The following is a 16,598-nucleotide window of genomic DNA, read 5'->3' as shown; positions in this document are numbered from 1 at the left end:
TTGCACATTGTTTTCACTGTTTTTCATTATGTTGACAAATATTGAGCATCTTCACATATTCAAATGTATCAGGAGTGTGTCCTGACTTTCTTTGCCTTCTATTCCATTTCTCCTATATCTCTTTGCCAAAACTGACAATGACAGTGGTTCATTCAGCCATTCTTCATTCAACATCTTCAGGGGAAAGACTGACTTCTCTTCAGTTTAGATCAGGCTTGACCAATAAGTGTGTTTCAGTTGTTTTAGACTACAAATCCCATCATTCCAGGGTATATCTGGAGAATGGTCAAGTGATAAGAGTTTATAACCTCCAAAGGCATCAGGCTGAGGAAGGCTGGTTTAGAATGATCCAAATGACTATGTGGGTAGCTGTGACAATTGCCTGCTACGTTCACATGGAAATTACCTTTTAACACATTAAACATCCCTATAATTGCAATAAAACAACAGAAATCACTTCAGAGAAATTTGTCTGCCTATTTTATTACTGAAATATAACTTACTGAAATATAACTTACTGCTACAGTCCTCTACTTATTGTCTCAGTTCTTAAAGGGAAATACAACTTTTCAGAAAAGAGATAAAAAAATAAATAAATCTGGCAAAAGCAGTGATAGGAGATGCATATTTTACATAAAGACAATATCAGCAAAAGTCACCCTGAGCAAGAGTGTCAGCAAATTCTAGTAATGCAATATAAAGTAGAACCTTTTCCTTATATGCTAAACTACTACTTAAAAGGTTTTGTGCATACAATGTGGGAAATTCTCTTCCATTTTTTTTCCAGAATAGTCATGCTAATGCATGTTTCATATTTAACCTGGAAAAGGTTTTATGAAGTCAATCTTAGCAGAAAACTCTTTGCTTGGCCTGTATCTGTTGAATAACAAAACTTGCTTATCAAAGTATATTTGAAAGTAAATGCATATCTTACTGCTCTGGGACCACGAGAAAATGGAATAATTGGGAAATGAAATAACTGTGCACATGTGTGAGTATCTCTTAATTGATATGCCAGTTTGGTTCCTATTGTCTATGGATGTTATGGAAGAGCGGGGTAAAAATTACATAGTGCTGAATAATAAACAAGGAGAGCCTGGGCATTTTAAAAAATGCAGCTAAAATAAAAAATAAAGAGAGAAATAGGTTGAAGAAAGGAAGGAAGCAGGGATGTAGCAATGCTACAGAGATCATAAAATAGAGACAAAGTGTAATGCCCCAATGTATAGTGTCGAAACATGAATACAAAGAAAAAGGAATGACTGGTTTGGGGTGGGTGCAGGGCGGGGGCGGTTCATGTAGTAGCCTGACCGTAGTTACACCTGAATAGTCTTCTCAATATTTCTTTTACCTCCCATACTTGATTTTTTTGATACCAATAGATATGAACACCTTTGATCACAACATATGCTTTCCACCATACACAAAATAAACCTGCCTAGATTATATACACAATTAAAGATTTTTCTACCTGAAAACTCCTTATCCAAAAATGCAAGTGTGTCTCACAAGCAACATGGAGACATCTGCTTTTAGGGTTATGGAAAAAGAGATGGAAGGGGCAATAGAATTAGGGGAACAAAGGTCTCCAAAACCATCTACTAGCAACATGTGACTCATCTCAAGTGACTCTGCAAACATTTTCCAACATAGAAATTGCCAAAAAGCAGTTGCTACTGTGTTCAAAGCAGCCCATTTAGGTGCAAAACAGCTCTAATGGAAATACTACTTGGCAAATTCAGGAATTGTTCATAAGAGTTTTGTCACATACACAGAAACAAAGAAAAGGGGGGAAATATTCACAGGATTAGCAGCATGTAGTTAGCTTGAAAACCCAGAAATCTAATTGCATTTTCAAAACAGATTTGCATTAGTTCATATAAGATTCAACAGATTTGTTCTAGTAATTGTCCCATATTGTTATTTGCCTATCTATACTGCTTCCCTTGTTTTTAGTTTTGTTTATTTAGTGTCTTTGCAAAACCACCAGATGGCATTGCAGTGTTCAATTATGTTATTAAGCATTTCTTATAGACAGAATTGATAGAATTCATTTGAAGCTTCTTTTTCTGGTCTGCTTCACATATGATTAGTATTTCAGCTCTTCATTAGTAACAAATCCCAGTTCTCCATAATAGGTACCTAGTGGCTCAATCAGGAGAAGGAATATAATAAAATTTAATAAACAGCACTTTTTTCTTGGGATGTATGCAAAGGAAATTCTAGCAACCATGCTGGAGTTAAACAAAATTCTTGCAAATTACCAGAGATGTAAAACATGTGCCTACCAAGAAGCACATTTGTTTTTATTTGGGCTCAGAGTTTAATTTGAATTGCACAATGAGATACCTTCAGAGAAACCATGGGAGCCAAGCTATTTAGAACACACTTCAATAAAGTTGGCTAAACATAAATAAGAGGCATAGCTAGTTGCTAATGGAACCACCACAGGTTTTCTTTCCGTTTTAGAAATAGGCTCTTTCAATACTGATGCTTGCTTAAAAGGGGAGGGAGGAATTGGCAAAGTTGTCAATGGACTTGGGTACATAATTTGAACTTGAAATACCTTATCCAGCTTCAAAATGAGAACATGCATCAATATGCTGTGCACTGTCACACTTAGGATATTAGGTATAAAATGATGCCACAGTAGCTAACATGTAATTCCAGCATCATCCAAATGCACCTGCAAAATATAACAGTTCCCTGAACTTCTTGTATTATTTGTGGGTCACAAATGGAGTATATAAAGAGATTTAATTAGAAACATTATCAAAATAATACATTTGAATTTGTGATAGGAAATTATTTTTCCATTTCACCATTTCCTAATTGGATTTCAATTTCCAAAAGAAAACTGATTTTAGCACCATACAGGAAATTTAGTTTCTGATCCTCATGCGTATGTGTCAAATGACAGTGCACAGGTATAAAAATAACCCATGGTAGTTTATATAAGCCAAGGTAACTTATTTATATTGTGTGGCATGTCAAACTTTTGGAAGACCTGCTAGATTCAGATATGTGACAAGCTGTGCCTAGGTAGTCATAAGGGAAATCACACTCCACAAGTTGAACACCCTCCATCCAGTCAGAAGAAACACCCACTAACAGCATCTCAGTCTTGTCTGGGTGGAAGTATAATCCATTGTCACAGATAAGCACTGCTTTGGCACATCCATAGCCTCACCTGATGAAGATTAAAGGACAAATAGACTTGTGTGCCATCAACACTCCAAAACTCTAAATGATCCCACTCATATAGGTATTGAATGGCATAGGGGACAAAACTGAATTTGAAGAACCACTTGCTGGAGAATCCATTAAGGTGAGAAATGTGCCCCAAGAACTAAGTTCTGGAGCCAGACATCAAGATAGGAATGAAATCACTGAAATCCAGTGGCCCTGTTGGTCAATAATATCAAATGCCACTTAGAGCTATTAAGTCACGGGAATATTAATAACATTAAATCTCTCCTGACATTTTCCCAATCTAGGTCATCAAACTGTCCAAATATTTTCCTGTGCCAAAACCCTTCCTGAGCCCCAAGTGAAATAGATCCAGATAATTAGTCTCATCAAAGAGTGCCTATTGCTGGTAGGCAGCCACCCACCCAATGCCCTAAACCAGGAATTGAATATTTACTACCAGCCCAAAGTTGATAAAATATCCAAGTTTCAGAATGGTATTCTTCAGCAGTGCTCTCTTTCAGATGGCACAGGACCACTCTCTGACTGGGCAACAGTTCCCTCCTTACTAAGCCAAGAGGAGCAAGAATTTAGTACAGACCTGGTTGCAGAACCTGTCCAAACATCTTGTCAACATCCTTGAGATGTATCAACTGAAAATCATCCAAGAAAACTGGCCCAGGATGTGCTCTGGATACCTCACCTGTAACATTGGAATCAAAATGCTAACAAGTGCACGATATTTTGTTCAGGAAGTGCCTAGCAAATATGTTACAGTAAACCATAGATGGGTCTACACCAGCCTTAGGGCCAGGTTGTAATAGGCCTTGGACAAGCCTGAAAAGCTCCACTGGGCAGTAGAGAAAAGACGGAAAGGATCAGTGAGATGTTTCTTTCCCACCCTCACTGCCTCTAAGTACACCTAACTATAGGGACATGCAAAGGTTTGATTACATCAGCTATGAGTTTATCTCAGTCAGAACTCAGGGTGTCTTCTGTTTTGTTTCATTGCTCTGTATCCTAGATACAAGTTCTACTACAAGATAGTGCTCAGGAATGATCATGTCAATCAGCTGCATTAGCTCTGTGTTCCAGACACTGATCAAGGTCTTGATGGGACCACCAGCCCTAACAAGCCTAAAAATCTCTGGAAAAAAATCTGGATCCATTATCCTCTGGGGTTAATATGTCTCACACTGTCTAAATAACAACAGGTGATGCTCTGAACTTGGCAAAGGAACCAATTCAAACTCTCCACCTTCAGAGCTGAAGCCTATGTCTTAATTCTATATCCATACCAAGCTTAGAGATGGGATTGAGGGTGTGCCCTGCTACCCAAGTTGGGCCAACGTCATGTTAGGATATTCTCATGGTTGACATGTAGGCTGATGATAAGGAGGCACTTCAAATAAGGTGCTTTCGGCATTAGTGTTAATGTCTCTCAAGACAGCCTCAGCATCACAACTGAGACACCTTCAGGAAGCAGCAGATATGGCATTGGGAGGAGAGCAGACCAGGTAAGGGCAATGCAGCCTAGACAGTTGACTGTTGCAATGTTCCAGTCCTCCTTGCAGTGCAGGTTTAGTGGTCGCCCCATCAGCCTTCCTTCAAGACTCCAAATGCTGCTTTAAATAAGCTATAGTGGGCCATATGAATCCAGTCAATTTCTTTATGCAAATTCTGCATCTATTTCCAAGACAGCAGGGGTGAAATCAAAACTCATATAAGTGCATATCCACATGCACAACAGACCAATCCCCTTGCACACTCACCCTAAATCTTATCTTGGTCCCCACACAATTTTGAAAGTACACAAGAGAGGGAACTCCTTACTTGTTCTACTGCTTGAAGTCATTCTGTAGATGGAAGATTGGTGACTACCCCAGGGCCCTATCCAACTACATCAGGATATATGAATGATTTGACAGGATGACAAAATGGTAGGTACAATAGATACCAATATGTACATTTAGACAGAAGGTTTGGAAAACTTAGCTTCTGGTAATAGAGAGAAACAAATGAAACCACAATAGGAATGTCTTGTCTTTTCCTAATAGAGGTCTAGGCTGCAATCCTATATGCACTTCCCCTGGAGCAAGCCTCATGAAATGTGGTAGGTCTTGCTAGTGAATAGGCATGTGTAGGATTCCATTTCTGGCCTGCAATCCAGAACAGTGATAATACTTTTCATTCATTGCAGAGGAATTCTGAGATAGCTGAAAAAATATGTTTTGGATTACAGTTTGCACCTCATGGTATAATCCTAGGCATAGTTACCTCAGACTTAATCCAATTGGACAAAGAAGGATGAATTTCTAAATAAATGTGCAAAGGATTAGTCTGTACATAGAAATACCAGAAAATGATGCAAATTCTGGACGATTAAAACAAACAAACAAACAAACAAACAGAATATAATTCCTTCAAGCCTAATCAGCATTTCTTCCATACCCAGGCTTGATAAGCTGCAGGACAAAATGCTAAGGACTAGAACTAAGTCTCTACAACTTAGCAATGAAAATGGTCATGAAGAAGTTTCAGTGTTTATATTATCCTAGAATTGCAGCCCTTCCATAGAGACATGAATTAAGTTATTACACTGTTTCAGTCTAGATGATAACAATGATGATCTGCAAGAAAGAGCTGAAAGGACCTGGACAGGAAGAGGAAAAGATGAGTTTAATTCACTGATGAATCAATAAATGGTTTTTAAATGAAGCATCTGTATATGATTGTAAAGGTTTGTCTTGAAAAGAAAAGAAACATCAATGCATGTTGTATGCTTTCAAATCCAATGCTAAGAACCATTACAAATACACTTGCCTGTAAATCTTAGCTTTGAAAGAAAATGCTGAATTTCTCATTCAACAAAGACACAACTGTGGTTTTCAGATGCTTCTTTATTAATAGCAGTGGGCAAGAACTCAGTGTTAAAAGAAACATATCATTTGACATCAAGATCTGGTGAATTATTTTAGGCAAGGAATTTCTTAGGCACATATACAGCATTAATGCTGCCAGGCGGCAAATTTTGTTTGGAAGGAGATAGCAGCTCTGGGGAGTGTGTATGTATGTACATGCATGGAGAGCTCCTTTCATTAAAATGAACAAGAAAACACGGGAGCAGGAAATCTTCATTTACACTGGTTGCTCAGGGAATGTAATATGGTCTAATTTTTAAAACCCACATACATATGAATCACCCTGGAAATGGTACCATGTACCAAGTTGAAAACACATTCTCATTTATTATCTAGCTATTCCTTGCAGTACATATTTGCCTCCATTTCTTCCCATAGATTTCAATAAATTAGGGAAGTCTTTCCTAGCTTGGTGCTTTCCAATAGTTTTGGACTTCAACTGTCAACATGGCTAATAGTAAGCAATCCTGAGAATTTTATTTATCTATTTGAGGGGAAAATAAAAACTTTGTTACAAGATCCTGAAACAAGCCACAATCGCTATAAAAGCAGTACAATGAAGACCAACTGACTAGTGTCTAGAAATTCTATTGCCTGACAAATATTTCGCTATAACACATAAGGCAACATATTGCATGAAAACACAGTTGAAAAACTGCTTTCACCTACCTCTGAAAGCTCACCAGTGTTGGCACCCGGCTAACCCCAGGAAGTGAACATTCCATAGATAGGAAGAGACTACTGAGAAGACCCTCTTCCAGATTCAAAAAGGGCAGGTTTCATTAGGTGGTAGCATAAGTCCCTAGTAAATCTCAACTAATGGGCAGGATAGCATAGGGGCATCTTAAGAAGGTAGACAACTCTAAATGGCTTAGGAGAACCTATGTCCAAGTAAGGAACTGGACTTGCTGACAGGCAGTCAGCACAACTGTTTAAGGATGTTGTTATATAACTACATGAAGCTGAACCTATCAAACATGTGGCTCCATTTTACACAAGCTATAGTCTCCAGACACGTTGAAAAAGCATATGGAGTGCACAGGTTGAGAAAGGTTGTGCTAGGACAGCTTAATAATGGACAAAGCAGGCCCTGGGATCTAAAAAACAAAAACAAAATACCACCAGATCACAGAAATGTGTCTAATTTGTTTTGTTTCAAATGATCTTCGAAAAGATACTATTATGCCAGGAGAGAAGCCAATAGCAAAGTTTTGTATGTTTGTTTACACAACGTGTGTGCTTTGAATTGCCTAAAAGAACTTCACTTTTTATTATGGAGAGGTAAAAAACACACACTGAAACATCACATTGCCCTACTTGTAACTAGCTCTTTTGCAATGTTCAGAAAAAATTACAAAGTACAGAAATCAAACCTGGGTAAACAATGTTCATTTCAGTTTGTCAAATGAATAGAACACACATACAAAAGGTAAGATCAAAATAAAACCTATTTTGAAAGTATCTGGTATTGTATTAACAAAATAAAATAATTAAGAATGCTAAGCACTATTGCAATGCATTTTCATATAAGAACAGATTTCTTAGAACTTTTCTCCTTCAAGCATTTGTGGAGAATGAAAATACGCAATGAGTTTCATGACCACTCCTTCAACCAGATTTTGGGTGAATACATTTTGATCATGTTCTGTGATTAATTAGGAAGAAGTGTGATGAGTTTTCTCACAGGAAACACAGGAAATGGACAAGCAACCTGATGCAGAGGCTAAAGTACTTAGTTTGAAACTTGATGCTTCCTATAAATATGTGGCAATACCTAATGCAGCATGAGTGCAAAACCAGTGTAAGAGACTTCTGGTGCAATGCCAATAGGAAATTGGCAATTTTTCAGGAAACCTCATTTTAAAAAGGCTATTGGGATTATATTAGAAGCCCTTAATGCTAGCTCAATGTTATTTATGTTAGCACTTATGTCATTCTGGACACTTCCCCTTCTCTGATGTCAAACACAATCAGGCCCTGCTAGTTATGAAGCTGCCTATCTTGACATCATAGGCAAGATGGCTGTGTCCTAGACTCAACCCAGATTTTGATCAAATCTGTAAATAGGTCTATTAGGTCCCAAATCTTTCAGGAAGCTCATGGCATGTTCAGTTTCTGAACAATGTAGACATTGAACAGGCAATGACTGCTATATTCGCAAAGAATACCACTGGCCTCATTTACTTTATGCTTAATGTAAGCTGCTAAGACAACTTCATAAAAGTTGAAGTTGTCTTAGCAGCTTACATAAAAGTTTTGTTATAAATTAAATATTAAATAAATTTTATTTAAAGGGGCAGCATAAGAGTTTTGTTTTAAATTAAATGCTTGTACAGACTACCTGTTCACAGCTACCTACATATATGAACCTCACTATAGCATTTCATGAATGTCCTTCGCAACTGAGCATTCATGAACAAAGGAACTTGAAATGGAGATTAGAATGACAAAGTGCTGAATTACAATACATCAAAAGCATTAGTTATGTTTCTTGTATCTTTAAAATTATCAGGATAATTTTTAAAGAGAGAGAGAGAAAAAGAAAAATCTCAAAAATCACTGCTTATGAATTGCCATATTGTGTTTTCAGGAACACCTATTTTGTCAATGACCACTGTTAATAATGTAATTGTCACTATTTCCACTTTCTCAATGTGGAAATTCTCTTTTCCTCAAATCTGACTGAGTTGTGCACCCCATTATGTATATCTTAAGTACCAGGTAACACTTAATGTAGCATCTATTTCATGCAGTAATACTTTTAGCAATATTAATATGCCATACAGTGTTTTAGAATTATGCTTATCTTTCCCTGATTTGCACTAGCTTTTCCAAATAGTGAGAATTTTCCCATAGACTATATGCACCAACTTTGTGCACATGTGAACTGTACAAGAGAAAGGTGCAAAATGAAGCATCTAGCTGAATTGTGATTTGTAAAGTCTCTTCTTTTAATGATGTCACAAATTTGTGTAACAGTAATCAGAAAGAGAGTTTCAGAATATTAACCAATTCTGCCTTGTAAAGTGAAAGAGCTTGTTTGGTTATGCTCAAGTAATGAGGATTACAGGCTAGAAATGAAAATGAATTTCTTGTACTTATACTTGCGTACAATATAACACCTTAGTATTAAACATTAATAGATCACAAATTATACATGCCCTGGTTTCCATTCACAGTCATTAACAGATTAGAATTGCCATTTCAAACTCAATAAACTTGTTCACAATTCGAAATAAGTAATATATTGATTAACATTTTCCACTTAATAATATAAATAACAATTATTTCAGTGATGGGTGTACATTGAGAGGCTGGGTTAAGGGAGAGAGTGGGCAAAGATTGTTATGGATAATTAATCCATGTTGCAAATGGTGAGACACATATGAAAAGGTGGCCATGTATAAATCTGAAATCAGTACAGAGTAGTATTGTTTATGTCTTTCACATTTAAAAACTACTGGATATCAAAATATGTGATCAAACAATCAAGCCATCAGAAAATTTGCAACCAGCACATGATCACCCCCCCAACCAAAAAAAAAAACACAAAACACCTGAATAACATGAATCGGATTTTTGTTAATTGTCTTGCCCCAACTTTCTTTTGTACAGGGGTAGGGTTAATGTTAAGAAACACTAGATAGCCAAACTCTCTCAAAAAAATGTTTAACTCAAAGAGGAAACTATATGTCATCAGTAAGGTTGTGTAATCTCAAATCCAAACAGATCATTGGTTCTTAACCTTACATAATTCTTCGGGTTCTATCCAGATTTAGTTATATGTGCAGTAGATTCATTGAAAGCAATGTGATTTAAGTTATTCATGACTTACTTGTTTTCAGTATGATTAAATCAGGATCTAACCATTGTTCCTAGACGCATCACTAATTTTCTTGGTAAATTATTAGATTTATTTCCTGCCAAACTGGGTCTCTTCTTATTTATTTTTATTCATTAGATTTTTTATTTATTAGATTTATACCCTGCCAAACTGGCTCTCTTTTTAAAATGTAGAACATGTACTTTTAGAATCCAAATTTTATGCAAATATAGTTAGTACCACTACGTTTCAGTCTACAAAAGGATTACACACATGCCATTGCTTTGTTGAAATGACTGTTTTCAACAATCAAAATACTATTTTTTCCTTAGCTAAAAGTTAAAAATTCAACAGCAAACAAAGTAATGAGATCAATGCAGTACAAAAAGCAAAAAAAAAAAAAAAAAAAGCATGGCAAAAAATAATTCCTATAATAATTCCTTTACACCAAGATAAAAGATTATCTTCATTTGATTAAAGTATAGTAGATACTTTATTAGACAAATGCTGTTCTTTCACAGATACTATGATATTAAACAGTAACCTCAACTAGAAAATAAAACCAGGGCAATGCATCATTTTAGTGCAAAGTTTTATTAAACACAACACAATGAACACTAGCTATTATTATGTTGAGGCAAGTTGAAAGCCATTCCAAGCCATCTCTACTCTTTTACAAAGATAAGGCTAAGGAACACCATTGAATCTGGACTACAATAAAATAAGCTGTAACATGAAGAACTTTATAGGTAAAACCAACAACCGTAAGGTCACAAAGGCAAGGAACATTCAGTTCAAGAAAAGTTCAAGGAAAATTCAAGCACACATCCTTAAAAAATGTAGTCAGACAACACACATATTTTACCATGAAGGCTGACCTGGTCATCTTCTCTTTAGAATTCCAATATTAGATAATGTTCTGAGGAAGCTAGCATATTGGTTATTAGCACAGGAATTTGAGAACCTTTTTTTCACTGTGAAAGCCACTTCTCTTTTCAGCCATGTTTCACATCCATTTGTAAAATGGTAGAAATGATCACAAGGAGTAGTGTTACAGAATATTGGCCAAGTTTAATTCACCAATGACCAAGGTTAATTCACCAATATTTCCCTCATGCCATCTTTCTAGTTGTATATTAAGCATTCATAGATCTGACTCATCTGGCTGCATTCTGCCACAACTAGTAACATGTTACTTCACAAACTAGTGATGGGTCAGGAAGATTTTTACCATGTAGCGTGGATGGCAATCGAACTGCCAAGATGCTGTGGAGCAGTGTAGAGTAACCCTGTTGTCTCACTTACAGGTACTCAGGACCTCACCTCCCCCTTCAGTCTGAAAACAATTTGAGGGCTTCATTTTCCATATTTATATATTGGATTTCTAACCTACCCCATTAGCCACATGGCTCTCTGGATGGGATAACACAATAAAACTATACATATAATATTTCCTTCACAGATGATCTCCAAGTGGTCATATGCATGTATCGAGCATGTATTTCATTGGCAAGGCACCCATCTCCATTGGGAAGGTTCACATGATCATCAGGAAAATAAATACCACGGTGACTTTTCCCCATCTCTGAATGTGCTTTAAACATGCCATACAATTTGCCTAATATCCTTGAAGTGCATGGCTTGCCATTTTGCCTGTAACTGGTGAAAGTGTGCAGATGTAGGCAGCTTTGAAACTACCTCAGTAACTTACAATAAGCCATGGATTCTGGATGGATTCAGGTCAATGCCACTGCACACCTTGTCAAGTGACATGACAAACTGTGCTCCCATTAAGTTAATGAGGCAGATATGCAGAAGTGACACACACAGAGGCAAGGAAAAGAGGTCACCACTATTTTCCTTGTGCAAAACCTTCCAGTGTGTGACATGGGAAAGGGTCTTGTAAGGATCCTTGATTGGTTGAGATAATCTAGAAATAAAGCAACCTCACCAGCAACGTCTTGGATACAAATCCTGGGGGTGGGAGGGGGCAATGTGAAAGATTACATAGAGGATTTTAAAGGGCTTTCCACATCCCCCTAATCCTAAATTTCACCTTCAAATGGACAAATCAGAGCAGAACCAAGCATACTATTATTCCTCCCTACCCTCCAAGCCTTTGCCATTTTTCCTCATGTGCCAAAATATCAGATCACTAATAGTGATATGGCTTTAGAAGCTGAGTGAAACACACTCATGAAAATTCCATACTTTTTCTATGGAAAGCAAGTGTTTATATAGGCTACAGAACTAGCTATTCAGGGGATGCTTATCTCTGTTCGAGATGGAGGGAAGGTGTGTTTCTAAAGTTATCTTTTACATGTATTGTCAAAACCACACTGTTGTGTATAGCAGAAAGAAGAAAGGAAGTCTTCTTACCTGAGCCCCTTTTGGTCACAACCTTCAAACTCTGAACAAGAGTAGCATAAAAAAGGATTAAGTGAGGAATAGGAGCTTTCATCTTCCAGTTCTCCAAGGCTGTTCCCTAAAGCAGAAACAAGATACAGACAGATACAGATAAAAGAGATTATCATAATGTTTTCTTGATTTTGCAGAAAAACAACTTTAGAAATTAAGAATGAGGTTTGGTCTTACTGACACTGTATTGCTGTAGCTCTCTTATCTCAATACTGTGCACAGTATTCAAGAAAATTCCAGAAGAATTCAGACGAATTTAACTCCATTCAGAAATCAGCAATATGTTTATTTAGGTTGAAATTCTATTCCCACTTACCTGGGAGTAATACCCATTTGAAAAAATGGGAGAGACATGGCCAAGATTGCACTGTTCATTGCTATGCCCTTCTATCTCAGTGAGAACTGTTCCTATTAATAAGGAATAAAAATTGCAGCCACAATCCAACACAAAGTTAAGTGCGCTTAAGCACATTTAAATCAATGGGCTTCAATGAGCTTTGTTCTGTGTTAGATTATGGCCTGCAATTTTATACTTAGCATGAATATTTTATTTAGCAATCTTCTGTAATGTGGAAATTAAATTCTATTCCAGTCAAAGTCAGTTTGCAAATCTGACTCTTTAAGCCTTCAATACATCATCCATCTGTGGCCTCCTAGAGGCAAAATATTGGCTTATTTTTAGATTGTTCCTCATATCTGAAGAAAAAATATACTCCTATGCAATTAACTATTATTAGAATTACAGAGTTGGTGAGAATCTGAAGGCCGGTACTCCATGCGGCAAACTCCTCTCAAGCACTAAGACTAGAATGAACTGCAGCCAGGTACAGAGCACTTCCTCAGGCAGAATGTCTCAAAGAGCAGACTTAGCACTCAAAAAGAAGAAGGAATTTGGATCACTTGTGCTGATCTCATCTCTGTCCACATATTAATTACACCCAAAAGGAAATGCATTACCAAAAAACCTGGTACAAAATATGACACTGATCTGCATAACATTTGTATATGATAAAGTATATGCACAGATGCACATTCAGACAATTATTTAAATGAGATTAAATGTTTCTTTCCAGAATGGGTAAATGACCTGTGTGTCTGCCTGTCCAGCCTGCTATCCATTTGCTAAGTATTGATAGTCAACAGTTCTTACGGTTCTTTATCTTTAAACATGAATTGGATACTCCAGCACTTCAGGAAGAAGGCACTTCCAAACAGAGGATTGTCATGTATTAAAAAGGCATTGGTCACCCTAGCTATATAAAATTCTTGTTTTCAAGTGGGTTTAGGTACAATCCAAACCCTTAAAACACAGAGAATATGAACTGTACATAGGTCTCTGTACAAATCAGGCACTGAGCTGAGTTCACACATCACAACAACCCTGTAGATGTGTCTGAAAGATGATCAGACTCATAGTGATTCCAGCCATCTGTCATTTTCTTCCCTCAATCCTCAGGACAACTTGAGCATTGGGTTCCAGGTGCCAGGTTGAGGGTGCCTCTCTGAGAAGTTGAAGCAAGAAAGGGGGAAAATGAGGAAACATACTAAAGTGTGCACTCTGAACATGGGCACCACCACCCAGATGCTTCTTGTCCCTCTAACTTACATGTGTGAGCCACTCCCTTGCACAAGTGATGGGGTGGCACAGAAGGACTCCACTGAGGTGCATAGCCCCCACTGGGCACTTCCACCCAGCTGCTTCTTGGGGCTCCTGTCTGCATGGGAGTAGCTGAAGAGGGAATCAGCTGAACTGTGCTATTCTTCCTCCAGAGCCAACTAAGCTGGTCACTTGCTCCTGTGCCAAAGGAGATTTCAGGTATGAGCCAGGAAGAATGGGGACCTCTCTGAGAGACATGCAAAAGGGCAGCAATCAGTAGTGCTTTCTGGGAGGCCACTGCCATTTCTGTTTCTCAAAGCCAAATGTACTTGCTGAAATACCAGAACAGTGTTCTGATGACACGAAAGACCAATTTGCATTACACCTCTCCAGAGTCCATTGCATGTTGTGTTTCTTGAACCCACCCATGAAGACTCAGCCATGGTCCCAAATCCGCAGTGAATGCCTGGACAGGGCTTTAAACTAGCCCATATGATATAGCAAAGTTTATATATTTTAAATTGTAGTATACAAAAATCACAGGACTAAAAAAAAAAATGATTGGAGAGTCAAGTTACAGGAAAACAGAAAAATGCTACATGAACTCCACTCTGAGTATTATGAAAGGAATAGCAAAGCTAAAGGAAGGAAAGGAGGAGGAACTTCCAGGTTTGTTTTTGCTTTTTGCTTCAGCATTTCATATAAACAAACTAAGACTATCAAACCTCTGAAAGTGTTATTATAAACCAATGAGAGAAAAGGATCTGGAAAAGTGCGGCTTAACAATCACATTTTTTCAAGCATTTCTTGGTTTTTAAAGGTTTTTATAAGGGCTAGATACTGTTGGACCATGTAGGACTGAGGGAAGATAGAATTCTGGTGTTAATATTATTTTTCCATCTTGAAAGAAATAATACATACTGGGAACGCTGAAGAATGTTTGAAGGTCAGACCTAGATCACAGACCTAGATGATTTCAGACAAAATACAACGCTATACTGAAAGGAAAGGAGGAGGTGGACCCTCTGTTCCACATCAATACTCAGCCCAAAACACTGCTATAAGAATATTAAAAAAAAGTTTGTTATGCAGAGGTGAAGCAGAACAGATGCAGTTAAAGCTATGTCACACTATGTTGCTATGTACTACTGCAGGCCTAAATCTCATGCTTCTATGACCAAAAATCCATTTTTCAGTCACTGCACTGAGTAATGCTGCAGGAAATCCTGATGCTGATATCTTCAGTCTCCAGGATAGTAAAGAAAGTCAGTTACTCACTCTGCATGAACCTAACAAATACTTTCCAAAAGAACTACAGACTTTTACATAGCATGTTCAGATCAACAGAATCTGTCTGGCTATACAAACTAGGCCAGGGAGACTAATTATGGGCAGTATGAGGAAGAGAATATTGCCTACTGCAGCCAGAAATACAAAACTATAAAATAGAGATGGAGAAACACCAGCCAATCAAAGATCCCATTAGTCTTACCCACTTTCCTGCCCAAGCCCTCACCCCAAGCCTGGCTACTGGGGGCTTGGGAAGCAGAAAAGCATAGTATTCCCTGGTTTTCTCTGATCATGGATCAGTAATAAGAAGAGGATTCCTGGTACTTTGTGCACTGCTTCCTTTTTCAGTTGTGAGGCAACCCAGCTAAATTCTGAAATGTACTGTGAAAATTACCTCATTCATGAGGCGATGTACTGCTGTGCGTCAATGCCTTCATTTGGTGGCTATGGCATAAACTCTTGATTTAAATTAAGTGCCAGTTTGACATTCAGATCTGATCTGCTAATGTCAAAATTGAATCTCTGCATGCTACCATGATCTGTCTGTGGATGCCCTGTCATTCTCTGTGAATTCCTAGTCATTCATACTAATGAAAGGAAAAGTGGAAGGTTGGGAATGGTCAGTAATGGCAAGCATTTTCATCGAGCTTCCAAAAGTTCAGAGCATTTCACATACATGATCTATTGCAATTCTTACAACACTTATGTGTGTTGCTATGCCTAGATTGTGCATAGGGTTCTAAGGCTAAGAGTTAAGCAGCTGTTAATTAAATGGACAAGATTCCAACTAGGGACTTTTTGATTTGAAGTTTACAGAACAATGAAATCGAAGATGCCTGTAATCCTATGAACTTGGAAGGTTTGAGGCATCCAGTGCAAAGTGGGAGGTGCAAGAGAAGTGATCTTTGTCTGCCTCTACTTCAGCTTCCCTTCCCTTCCCAGAAAGCCATTTTGGACATTTGGTTGGGGCATTTCCAGGAGGAGGCTGAAGCAGTTCTATCTTCCTCTCTTTCTTGCCCTTTTATATCTTCTCCTGGGTCAAGTGCCCAACCTTAAAGAATATCTGGTGCAGTTCCTTCCATGCTGAGAGGGGGCAGGGAAGGAGGACTGTAACACTAATTTCCAGCTCTGAGATCAAAGCTGAAAATCCAAGTGATCCTAAGTCCACACTCAGTTAATGTTGAGGGACTGCTCTGTCACTTTGCCACTCTACCGCCACTCCACTTTGAAGATATATAGATGAGACAAACCACAGTCTTAGAAAAGAGAGAGGCAAATATTTTACAGTTCCATTTATTTCATGACTACCTTTTAGTGGGAATGGGGAATGAGAATAGTGTGTTCATTCAAATTTTCACTT

At 37.7% G+C, this 16,598-nt stretch overlaps 1 protein-coding gene across 1 annotated transcript in view; it reads right to left on the bottom strand.

The window, feature by feature from the left end:
* IL1RAPL1 (interleukin 1 receptor accessory protein like 1) overlaps positions 1-12,394 on the bottom strand; it is a 581,999-nt gene extending 569,605 nt beyond the window's left edge. The window contains exon 1 of the mRNA XM_044442750.1: positions 12,313-12,394. Within this exon, the coding sequence (XP_044298685.1) occupies positions 12,313-12,394 (82 nt within the window). The remainder of the gene's footprint in view (positions 1-12,312) is intronic.
* Between the last annotated feature and the right edge of the window lie 4,204 nt (positions 12,395-16,598).

The sequence above is a fragment of the Varanus komodoensis genome, unplaced genomic scaffold (assembly GCF_004798865.1).
Source record: "Varanus komodoensis strain SLA01 unplaced genomic scaffold, ASM479886v1 scaffold4, whole genome shotgun sequence".
Classification (NCBI taxonomy): Eukaryota; Metazoa; Chordata; class Lepidosauria; order Squamata; family Varanidae; genus Varanus; species Varanus komodoensis.
The sequence above is the reverse complement of the archived record's forward strand: the minus strand, read 5'-3'. Positions and strand labels throughout refer to the sequence as shown.